The 12,500-nt window shown below is 40.8% G+C and overlaps 1 protein-coding gene across 1 annotated transcript in view; it reads left to right on the top strand.

The window, feature by feature from the left end:
* The window catches only part of LOC136843715 (uncharacterized), a 780,729-nt gene that overhangs the window by 480,124 nt on the left and 288,105 nt on the right, over positions 1–12,500 (top strand). The window contains 1 exon segment of the mRNA XM_067112312.1: positions 10,067–10,158. Within this exon segment, the coding sequence (XP_066968413.1) occupies positions 10,067–10,158 (92 nt within the window).

Below are 12,500 nucleotides of genomic sequence, written 5' to 3'. Positions count from 1 at the left end.
TATATATTATATATATATATATATATATATATATATATATATATATATATATATATATATATATATATATATATATATATAATATAAGTAGATAAATAGATAGAGTCTACTGGTTACTTTTTATTAGATATGTTTGTAATTGTAATAGCCACATTGCCCTGTTAACTTCTCGAATTCTTCACATATTTTAGATACGCTTTTCACTACAAAGCCTTAAATCCAACAGCAAGAATTATAAAGCAATTCTGGTGTCCAGTAACACTGTGGCTATTACACACACAACACACACACACACATATATATATTATTAAGAGTAGCAAGACTTTGCTAGAAAATTGCTCCCTTTTCTTTTGCTTCTTGTCTGCCGATCGATATTTCGCACGGTCAGAATACAAGGGATTAAAACCGATTGTAGGCCACTCCCTTTAAGTAGATAATTTCTGATTTCCGAGGCAAAAGTGAATCTGTCTGGCTGTCCTTTTCAGGCAAAACCCCCTGCGGGCATCAGCTGAACATGACTCAACTCCCTATGTGTTGGACGTGCCCCCTGCCCCATAGGAGGAGATAAAAGCGACAAAGAGACCAAGGTTCGCTCTCAGACGCGCGCTGGACGAGATGGTGTGAAGAAGACCCCAAACCACCACCATGCCCGGGCCCAACGACGCCCTTAGCTCCTAACCACGTGGCCTTTAAAAGTATACTTTCCCTTTGTGCACTACACCCACCAGCCATGTGTTCCCTTCGATGCTGGCCGGACTGATGACCCACTCCATTTGCTTGGCGTTTCGTGAAGTCCCCATTGTCTTGCCCCTTACGTAGAAGCCCCTGCATCCTGCCACGTGGAAGAAAACTTACACTCGGAAGTTGCAAGTCATCCACGGACTGCCTTCTGCGCTGGAACCAAATCTACCTTACGGTAACGTGCTCTGTAAAGACATCCATTCAGTCACCCTTTTCTTCGTAACATTTACTTAATTTGAGTGCCAGTAATCACTGAATCTCTTGTCAAATGTCTGTGCTCCTTGAGTGTCGGCAGTGCTAAGCCATTATTAATTCATCGAAGCCCCTTGGCACCCTCAGTGCAGCTTCGAATTCATTATTCTTTTGTCTGTTTTCATTACCGGCGTGTAATGTGCATATATCTCATTTCAGAGGGACCCTATATCATGGAATCTTTTTGAGTGTGCCTGGAATCCCCCCAGTTTCATTCATCCCGTAGGAATCCCCTTCAGGATCAATAATCTGCTTGCATTCCTCTTTCCTGTACTAATGTTATTTATGTAAATACACTCTTGTAAGTTTGCCCATGTGTTTACGTGATATTTTCCTTCAGTAGTAAGAGCCTTATGCTCATATGAAATTCCCCTTTTTCCTCTTGTTTATGTTTCCCTGGACCCACGAAGTCGGAATCACAAGGCTAAATTATCTGAAATTGTTGCTATCTGTCTCACAGAGAATATTTCAAACTAAATTGGCAGGAAAAACGTAAAAATGGCGACCTTTTGCCTGAGATTCTAGTTTTAGTGGTTGCATCCCCCCCATTTCTTTTCTGCTTTTGTTTGGGTTTGCATCTGCCAAATCAGCAATTAGCTAAGCTACGCTGGGTATGAGACAATTATGAACCTTTTGTGTAAAACCAGCACACAGATCCGGAAATTCCACGTAAGTAATGTGTTTATCTTAGCAAAACTTTTTTTTTACAATCGTGACTGTTCCTAGGAATTAGAAATAGGGGATGCATGTATCCTTTCAGGATAGGTAGTTAGGAAATAACCAGTGCTAACCATTCTTTGCTTCGAGGAATAGTGCGAAATTCCTCTGTGTTAAAATCCTTGCCATATTCTTTGCTTCGATGAATAGTGCGAAAGAAATTCCTCTGTGATAAATTTTACTTTGCATTGTGGATTAGCGAATTATTATTTAGGCGCAAATAAATTCCCACGTGGGACAAAACGAAGTCAGCTTGCATTGCTGAAATTCTCTCAGTGTAGTTAAAAATCGAATTAGGTGTTAGGCACGCAAAATTTAAACTCTGCTTATAGGGGAAATTACTAGGTCATTTTTACTGTTATCCTCTCAGACGACTGGGAAATTCCCCGGAGTCCCAGACGGTCTATAAATAGCCGGGTTCATTCACACAGAATCTAAAAATAACTCAGGTGAAAGGCAGACGACCTTTTCACCAGCCCTCCCTTGCCCGAGTGTGTAACCTTTTTCATTCATTCTCAGCAAATATTTTTTTTTTAGGGTTTTCCCATTAGTAATTTGTAAGTCCTAAGGGATGAATCATATTTCCAAGTCCTATGGGCAAACCAAATAAAATTCTACGTCGCACATGGCGAGAATTCCTCAACCAAATTCCAAGTCCTCAGAGATTCCTACTAAAATTCTACGTCGCACGTGGCGAGAATTCCTCAACCAATTTCAAGTCCTAAGAGACTCCCCAAAAAAATTCTATGTCGCAAGAGGTGAGAATTCCTAATTCCTGCGGGAAACCCAAAATCAAGTCCTTTTGAGACATTATATTAGTGTACTTCACACACATCTAAGCCCTGACTTGACTGATCATTCTAGTTTGTTAGAACAACTCCTTAATTTCACGCTACAGCCGGCCAAGTCCGAGCGTGACATAAAATCCAGTTACGTCTTCTGAGACATTAAATTTTAACCACTGTCTTATTCAGACAGATCCATTCTCCTGCAGTCTGAACAATTGAGTGTTTCAGATTCATGCAATTGAGTCTTTTCAGACGTATTTGATTCGTTAGAAAGTCCAGTCCATATAACCATTAGTTCAAGATGGCTAATACCAGAACCCAACAAAATGAGGACTTCAAATTCTACATGTCCGCTGGAAAGGACATGGGACTATCGGGGCAAGAGCTGAGAGACTGGGTTCAAGAGCGAGTGGACGATGCCAGGGCGGAGAGAGAGAAAGAAAGAATTGCCCAAGAGAAACGAGAGGACTTAGAATGTCAAGAATGGGAGAAGGAACGGCAGGAGAGAGAGAGAGAGAACGAGAAGATTGAGAGCGACAGCGTGCCCATGAGCTCCAGATGTTAGAACGACAGAACGCCACTCCACCTCCTGCAGCGGGAATGAGTGCCCTCAGCCAAGCTCACTCGTTCATGCCAAAATGGACGGAGTCCGAGCCTGAAGTATGGCTTGAAAGGGCTGAACGAGTCCTGGAGTGCTGCGACCTCTCCCCCGCCGAACTCTCCCTTGTTCTCACTAAATTCCTGGGTGGAAAGGCACTCGTTGCCTACCACACCCTTTTGGCAGAAGATAGGGGAACCTGGGAAGCCGTACGCCAAGCGGTTACGAAGGCGTACGAGATTACCCCCGAGCTGTGGAGGAGACATTGGAGAGAGCAGCCAAGAGAAGCAGGCCAGACTTGGTCCGATTGGGCATACCATTCGGAGCAGGCATTAGCAAAATGGCTCGATTCCGAAGGAGCCACGAGCGCCGCCGAGGTACTCGAAAAATTTAAATTCGAGCATTTCCTGCGCTATGCCCCTCCTGCCCTCGCCACTCATGTAGTGAAAAAAGCCCCAGCCACACTCACTGAGTGTTGCCGAATAGCAGACGTGGGAAACTCACCACCCTCAAGAAGGATCCATGGGGCGGAAGATAAATCCCTGTCCCTCCTCGTAGGATCAAATTCCCACAAGAGTGGGAACTCAGGTAAGCCCCTAACTTGCCATTATTGCAAGAAAACAGGGCATTCCTCCGAACAGTGCCGGAGCAAGAAACCGGCGCCTCTCTCTCCCGGAAGACCGCCCAATAACTCGCCTGCGCCCTCCACAGGGGCAGCGCGGAAAGACTTCAGCTAGACCTTTTGCATGGCGTGCAAGGTTTATGGCCATTCTCCCGCATGGGCGAAATGCCCAAACAATAATAAATCAAACACTCCCACCGTCGCCTTGGCCGTCACAAATCCCAAGTCATTAGGCCCTCCCGCCGAAGGGCCCGTATATGTGACCCCTCCACGAGGCAGCCACCCCGCGCGCCGAGTCACGGCATTCGAGGACTCGGGCGTGCAAATCTCCCTCATCCGAAGGGACAGAGTTCCCTATGGAGCTATCGTAAATAGACAAAAACTCGTCACGATCGAGGGAATAAATCAGTTTAAAATGATACTCCCTACGGTCCAATTGAGAGTCACAAGACCTCGGGCCCTCCGCTTCCCCGGCCGAGGACGACTGTCCCATTAAGAAAGATTCGAGGCGAAATTACCACGGGCGTGAGAATTTCCAGGTAGTTTACAAAGCTCTAGAGCTCCCCTGGCACCTGTGCCACCATTTCATTTTTCAAAGGTCTTGGAACCTCTAATCCAGAAGGGGATGTCAGGCCCTCCAGTATCTTCTTCCGTTCCTCAGGAACTTCTATCCCTTATCATTCTCTATTAATCTTTTTCTTAAATTATCACCACAAGAGGCAATTAAGTACGGGATACCATTCCCCGCAAATGTATAAATCATTAAGAATAACAGAGTGGGAAGCGGCACGCCCTTGCGCCCATACCTTGGCATAGGGCATACGTGTCAGCTCTCCCTGAAGGAGTCGCACCCTTCGGGTGCACTTTTCTCGCCCTGGGGCTGAAGTGAGTCCGGGCCATAATCTGTGGGCGAGGGACGATAAATTCCCACATAACACAATAAAACCCTCACTCTTTTTCCCTTAGCTCTTCTGCCAATATCATTTACTCTCCTTTAGTTATTTATTTATCTTTCCTTTTAATGAATCGCGAATCATAGGCTCTTGCCCTTGTGATTTTAAATGCCCCTTTCGTAAGCTCTGAGAGACGTGTTCTGCCTTTCATATGCGGTCACGTTTTCATTCGTAACCTCCAGTTAATTTTTCATTTTGGTATTATTATTTTTTTTTCTTTTTCCCCTTCCCTTCCTTCTAAGAACTCTGTTTTGTCCTAGACCCCACATCTTTTGTCTGCTCACCCCGTCATAACACTGAGTGTCTATTTATAGGTTGTACACGAGTGTGGGCAGTGGATGCATAAAATTAGTGTAGTTTAAGGTTAGCGAATTAAAACTCGCGATTACTCTTGCTCCCATACAACTGTCAAAATACCTCAGTGTGAGGGTCGGCCATCAACTATCAAAGTTGGTGATCCGATGAACTATTAGCTATGCAATTACCAATGCGAATATGTATAGTCATTACAATATCACGTAAAGGGGTTGCCATTTACAAAAATAAATGCTGTTTTATCATTTATACAGCCTCTTCAAGGCAGACTGTACTAACCGCATGCATTTAGGGGATATCTAAAATTAAGTAACCGTGTATTCTAATTCTTGAACATTAACCTTTCTTCCCATCTGTTTGCCACAAGCCTCACATAACGTGGTCTTATAATCCTAATTAATTCATATTATTCGTGTCACTTTATAAAGTTATCAATGTGTAACCAAATCCAAAGTAATTGCTCTTTGCAAGTGTTGAAAATTTCCTTATGTTCTGTTAAAGTAATTTATTCCAGTATGGTATCAACAGTTGTGACACAGAGTTTTATAAATACCTTAGTAGTAAAATCCATTGCAAGGCAGAATGTAGAGTAAAGTAAAGAATTTTCCGCGCATGCTTGCGTATTTCGATGTTCACACCCGAATGAAGGTGTGTACACCATCTTGTGTGGGGAGCTATTAAGAGTAGCAAGACTTTGCTAGAAAATTTCTCCCTTTTCTTTTGCTTCTTGTCTGCCGATCGATATTTCGCATGGTCAGAATACAAGGGATTAAATCCGATTGTAGGCCACTCCCTTTAAGTAGATAATTTCTGATTTCTGAGGCAAAAGTGAATCTGTCCGGCTGTCCTTTTCAGGCAAAAGACCCCTGCGGGCATCAGCTGAACATGACTCAACTCCCATGTGTTGGACGTGCCCCTGCCCCATAGGAGGGAGATAAAGCAACAAAGAGACCAAGGCTCACTCAGACACGCTGGACGAGATGGTGTGGAGAAGACCCCAAAACAACGCCATGGCCGGGCCCAACGATGCCCTTAGCTCCTAACCACGTGGCCTTTAAAAGTATACTTTCCCTTTGTGCACTCCACCCGCCAGCCACGTGTTCCCTTCGATGCTGGCCTGACCGATGACCCACTCCATTTGCTTGGCGTTTCGTGAAGTCCCCATCGTCTTGCTCTTTACATAGAAGCCCCTGCATTCTGCCACGTGTGGAAGAAAACTCGCACTTGGAAATTGCAAGTCATCCATGGACCGCCTTCTGCGCTGGAACCAAATCTGCCTTACGGTAACGTGCTCTGTAAAGACATCCATTCAGTCACGCTTTTCCTCGTAAGATTTACTTAATTTGAGTGCCAGTAATCACCAAATCTCTTGTTAAATGTCCGTGCTCCTCGAGTGTCGGCAACGCTAAGCCATTATTAATTCATCGAAGCCCCTTGGCACCCTCAGTGCAGCTACGAATTCATTATTCTTTTGTCTGTTTTCATTACTGGCGTATAATGTGCATATCTCTCATTTCAGAGGGACCCTATATCATGGAATCTTCTTGGACTGTGCCTGGAATCCCCCCAGTTTCATTCATCCCATAGGAATCCCCTTCAGGATCAATAATCTACTTGCATTCCTCTTTCCTGTACTAATGTTATTTATGTAAATACACTCCTGCAAGTTTGCCCACGTGTTTACATGATATTTTCCTTCAGTAGTAAGAGCCTTACACTCATATGAAATTCCCCCTTTTTCCTCTTGTTTTATGTTTCCCTGGACCCACAAAGTTGGAATCACAAGGCCAAATTATCTGAAATTGTTGCTACCTGTCTCACAGAGAAATATTTCAAACTAAATTGCCAGGAAAAACATAAATAATATATATATATATATATATATATATATATATATATATATATATATATATATATATATATATATATATATATATACACATACTGTATATATCAATTTAGAAATGTGGTTCATTCTTTTCATCATCCACCCTGTTACCCTTCTCATGGAAAGACAAAAGGTTTCTAAATGCAGGTTGTAAGTCTGGAGTTGTCTGGAATGCCATGGAATGGCGAAACCGCTGACCTGACGGAAAACAATAAATGGAAGTAAGAAGTCTGCTTATTCTTCATCAGAAACTGGCTCTTGAGAATCAGTAAAAACTACGACGATATGAAGTTTCCTGCAAGAAACTTACTGCTGCCACTAAAGGAATTGCTTTCAACGAAAATACGTGCAAGTGTACATAAGTATAGGTGCTCAAAATACCACAGAAGATGCGCGTGATTGTAGCAGATGCGAATACCGTAGGAAATTTCGCCTATTCACGCATGGTCGGGTCGCAGATAGACAGTGTTTAGAAGACTGGCGAAAAAGTAAACAACCCTAACGGAAACCACTAGAGATTTAATAGTCAAAAGGTAACAGGGGGAAGATAATCCATGCTAATTCCATCAGAAACTTCACGCATGGTCGGGTTCAAGGTTTAGAAAGTTTAAACACTGAATACAAGATTCAGTGGCATTCACTGTTTAGAAGAGGATGAGTAAAATCTATCAAATGAAAAAATGTAAATTTGGCCAGTTCTAACAAAATGTTGATGTTTGATTTGTAACGGAAACCACTAGAGATTTAATAGTCAAAAGGTAACAGGGGAAGGGAAGATAATCCATGCTAATTCCATCAGAAACTGAATCACATACCCTACTGAAGCTAAGAACTATTGGGAGGGTAACTGTGCAATAATGCAAAACGAAGTTCAAGGTTTTAAGTTTAAAACACTACCAATGTTTGACAAGATTCAGTGGCATTCCTTTAAACTGAGTCGTTTCAAGGAACTCTGGACCTTGTTTCATTCCAGTCAAGAGGATGAGTAAAATCTATCAGATGTACAAATAATGTATCTGAGATTTGGCCAGTTCTAACAAAATGTTGATGTTTGATTTGTAAGCCAGTGATTTCCCACTTTGACCATAATATATTTTATCGTCACACTTTTTGCAAGGGATTTCAGATGTGCAGCTAGAAAACTGTCATATTCTTAACAATAAAATTACTCAAATCAACGTGTTAAAAAGCTGCGAAATACTTGAGACCTCTAAAAACTTATCATTTGGTAGTTTAAAAAATTTAGATCGGATTGTTTACAAATAGTATTGTTAATCATTGAGCCCTGAGCATCAGCATCCAGTAGTAGTTTCTAGAGGGGGAGTTTTAGAGTTCAAAAGTCTGCCAGAGAGTTCTCTGACGTCGCTACTGATCGAGTCCATAAACAAAGCAATGTAGTGATTAATGTACTTAGAAGGAGATTGTAGGTGGATGGTAACTGGACCTGAATAAACCATCTTTTTGCTGCATATGAGGCTGAGGCTGCGTTATATACTGGAGTTGGGACCACACCCCAGATAACACCATGAGGAAACCATGAATGCACAGACATATTTCTTTGAGAAAGTGGAAACATTCGAAATTGCTGGTCTTCTGGTGTTCAACACAAATCAACGTTGCAGATCCACATATTGTTAGAACAGTTGGTAAAACGCTATGAAAGAGGGAAAGCACAATTTCAGTAATTCTTTGAGGGGCAAAAATAAAGGTAAAAGTGTTCTACTATCCTGTCATGAAAAATCATATCCTCCTTCTTCTAACATAATCACATTGTTATCAATTCCAAAGAAAAAATTCTGCAAGGTGCATGTTATGTCAGGTGTTTTTGCAATTTTTTTTTTATCTACAGTAGAATAGACAGTATGATTTTTAAAAACTGTTCAAGTATGTGAACCAGCCAACGCCTACCTCCATCAGTGTCAGTGGCAAGTGTCACACTTGACTGAAATTCTTCAAACACAAGTCAGTGGTACAGAGAAGCACATAGATGTGCTATTATCTTACATGGCTAAGCATTATTCACTGACCTGCCTCAGGGCACCACACAGAATCTCAAAGCCTATGCAAGAGAAGGCATTCTAGAAAAATGTGGAATTCTTTGGCATCACGTTGATAGGTTGGATGTAATGTATGATGTGTATGAAAAGTCAGGGCTGAAGTCTGGAGCCACGTTACGGCAAGGACAGGGAATCAGGAAAAGTTATCAGGACCACCGCAACTCCCAGAACCTGGGAAATTGTCTGTGAAATGACAAAAAAAAAAAAAAAAAAAAAAAATATTTCTTTTTATTTTTGGAGAAAATGTGTGAAGCTCAGACAGCAATCACAGTGCTCCTCAGTAGGGGTTAGTGGCATCTGTGCACCTCTCTCGGTGCACTGGAGGCATTACTAAAAGGGTGTTTGTAGTGTTCCTTTGGTCCCTGGCTGCATCCACTTTTTAGCCTGTTACTTCACCTTCATTCCTGCTTCCTTTTATCAGTTTTGTCCAACCTCTCTAACTCCCTCTTTTCACTGACTTCAAATCTAAACGGACGAAAGTGCCTAGAGCTTAGCTTGGCAGCCTCAATTTCATGAATCAGCAATCGCAGTGGTAGAGGCAAAGGGTGAAGATGCCATTTGCAATAGAGAAAAATTCCTAGAAGCTGTGACTTCAAGCTGTCATGGGGAAGCAGACGCAAATATTGGTATGGGTTTGGAATACAGTAATTGAACATAGTAAGCTCCCCATCTTGAAAGTCAATGTCCTTGACAACCTATGGATTCTTTTAGGGCATCTGGGATTTTTCAATGACAAAGCAGGCAGACTGATGTTTGTTCTTGCTCTTTCAAAGCTTTGTCTCGTACTCTTAACCCCAGAAGAAATGAAAATCTACTAGTTCCAAGTATTGAAATGTCTTTTGAGAGTTCTGTGTACACCATTTGTAAGCATTGCTTCAATTAAATACACATCTAAATTTTTCGAATTTTCAAATCTAATTCTGATACAATCATTCTGTTTGTGTGTGTGTGTGTGTGTGTGTTTTATTGTGATCTTATTCAATTTACTAAGTTAATGGCTGAGTCAGCCATCTGCTATTGTCGATATATTTTGTTTTTCTTTTTGTGAACTTATACATATTTTGTATGTTAAAATTTTGTACGATACCTGACGTAAGTTATTTAACAGCTTCACCAATGTTATCTATACCCACAGAAAGTCGTCTTGCCTGGACGATGGAGTGGAGGGTCGGACATACCTTGGGAGATACTCCTCAGCCCCGGAAACACGGAGGATTTTGCATAAAGGTAAATTTAGCTTTTGAAAATGATACGTCAGATAAAAAAAAGAAAAAGAAATTATAACTACTGTCGACCTAAAGAGGAAATTTCGATTTTGGTTGCAGCTTTCGTTATTTTCTAGTTTTTTGATGAGGAATAATTAAGAGACGGACTTAATGAATTTGTTCATTTAAGAGCAATGCTCTATATTTGCAGGAATCAAACAAGCGCTCATAATTCGGTTAGAAACACCTAGCAAAGTCGGCGAAATCACCATTCTTCAAACTTCGTGATCCTTTGCACTCGATTGCAACCACTACCTCGACCTTTGTGCATCACTAAAGAATTTTGATTGTGAACCTTGAAGTTTTAGTTCAATGCACTTTATAAGAGGTAATTCGAGCAGAAATTTTCTACACTTTCTCTCATGTTTTACGTGAGCAAATGCTCTGTGTTTAGAAAAGGTGAAAAGTCCATGACTATACTTTTTGTATATATTATAGGCTGCTCGAGAGCAAGAGCCCTTGCTGGCACACTGCTGACTGAATCATATATATATATATATATATATATATATATATATATATATATATATATATATATATATATATATACTTGTGTGTGTGTGTGTGTGGGTCAACTTGTAGCACCTTGGCCTTTCATTTGAGAGACTGGGGTTCATCCCGATGTGAGTCAGAAATTTATTTGTGTGAAACACATGTTCATCTGTTCATTATTTCCAGTATATATATTATATGTATATATATGTATATATACATATATATTATTTTATAATTTTAAAAATCTTCAGCTGAAAACCTATACGGAGAGTCCACAGACTATAAACCCAAAAGTGCTGCAAAGGGGGATCAACCTGCAGAGAGAGATAAGTTATAGGAAAAGGCGATATATAAATACGAATGAGGGAATAGACAATAAAACTGACATCTGAAATTCAGATGTCAGCAAAGAACAGGGATGAATTGTTCCTCACTTAAATATTTGGAGATGAGAAGATTCGACAACTTCATTAAGTATACTATTCCACATTTTAGTTGTGGCAGAGATAGAATTCCTAGCAAACTGAGTAATATTAAAGCCAGTGTCAAAAAACAACAGACTTTTTGCAGCAACAGCCTGCCTGGTGTTTCGAGCAAAAAGCGCTGGGTGGGGCAAACAAGAGTGTAGAGAATGTTTGTCATTGTAGTACATTTTATGCAAAAAACATAAGGCCACAAGTCACATTAAGAGTTGGCAAAATGAACTTGACTGATGAAAGAACTATCCAATTGTCTGAGATGAGAGTCAGCACCCGAAGAAAACACTGGAGAACAATACTCAGAACAAGGAAGAAAAGAATGAAAACACTTAGATACAATAGCTTCATCCCTAAACATTCTAAAACATTTCTTTAAGATACTAACTTTTTGAGAAACACAGAAGCAGTCATATGTGCATGCTTCTCAAAAATAATTTCTTATCAAACGTTAAACCTAAAATCTAAAAATAGTCAATAACATTTAAAACCGTACCATTTAAATGTAAATCAGGATGCAAAGGCAAATGTGTTCAGAACTGACTAACTATCATAATTTGAGTTTTAGAAGGAATAAGCATTGTGTCCCAAAGCCCACTTCACTCATGTATACATGCCAGATATCTATTCAAGGATTTTGCATCCATAGACCTAATAAAACATCCACTAATTCTCAATAATTTTGTCTTATAGACAAGTATTTGATGATTCACATGGTCAGAGGCTGCACCATAATCTAGACTGATCATGCTTGCCTCTGCACCCTCAATAAGAGCACTCTGCAAGACGGTAGAAATTGACAAGAGTGCATCACAAGTAACAAGGCCTTCACAAAACCAAAACTATAATGCTGGTAACAGATTATTATCTACAACAAATCTACAAAAACACTTACAGAACAGCTCCTCAAAAATGTTAGATAAAAGAGGGGTAACTGAAATTGGACTATATTCTGAGGGGCATGGGGGATGGACTTAATCCCTTAGGTAATATAACAATGTTTCCCTTCCTTCAGACAGAAGGAAAACTTGCAAGTCCAACTAATCTGAAAATAGTAGTAACTTTATGGGCAATGAAATGAGCAGTCTTTCAAAAAAAAGATGGGAAAGATGCCGTTACGGTCTATGCCATACTAACTGTCAAGCATCCAGAAGCAAGATTTGACCTCTCAAGACCTAAGGGCCATTGAACACAACCTACGCTCTGAAAAGCATGACTGAGGCAACACCATGGACTCACCACACTGTTTGCTTATCAAGACTTAAGCCAAAACTTCTGCCTTCCATAAGCTCCTACAAGGGGAGGCATACTAGACTCATCTCTAAAGAGTGGT

This window comes from Macrobrachium rosenbergii, chromosome 2, assembly GCF_040412425.1.
Source record: "Macrobrachium rosenbergii isolate ZJJX-2024 chromosome 2, ASM4041242v1, whole genome shotgun sequence".
Classification (NCBI taxonomy): Eukaryota; Metazoa; Arthropoda; class Malacostraca; order Decapoda; family Palaemonidae; genus Macrobrachium; species Macrobrachium rosenbergii.
The sequence above is the reverse complement of the archived record's forward strand: the minus strand, read 5'-3'. Positions and strand labels throughout refer to the sequence as shown.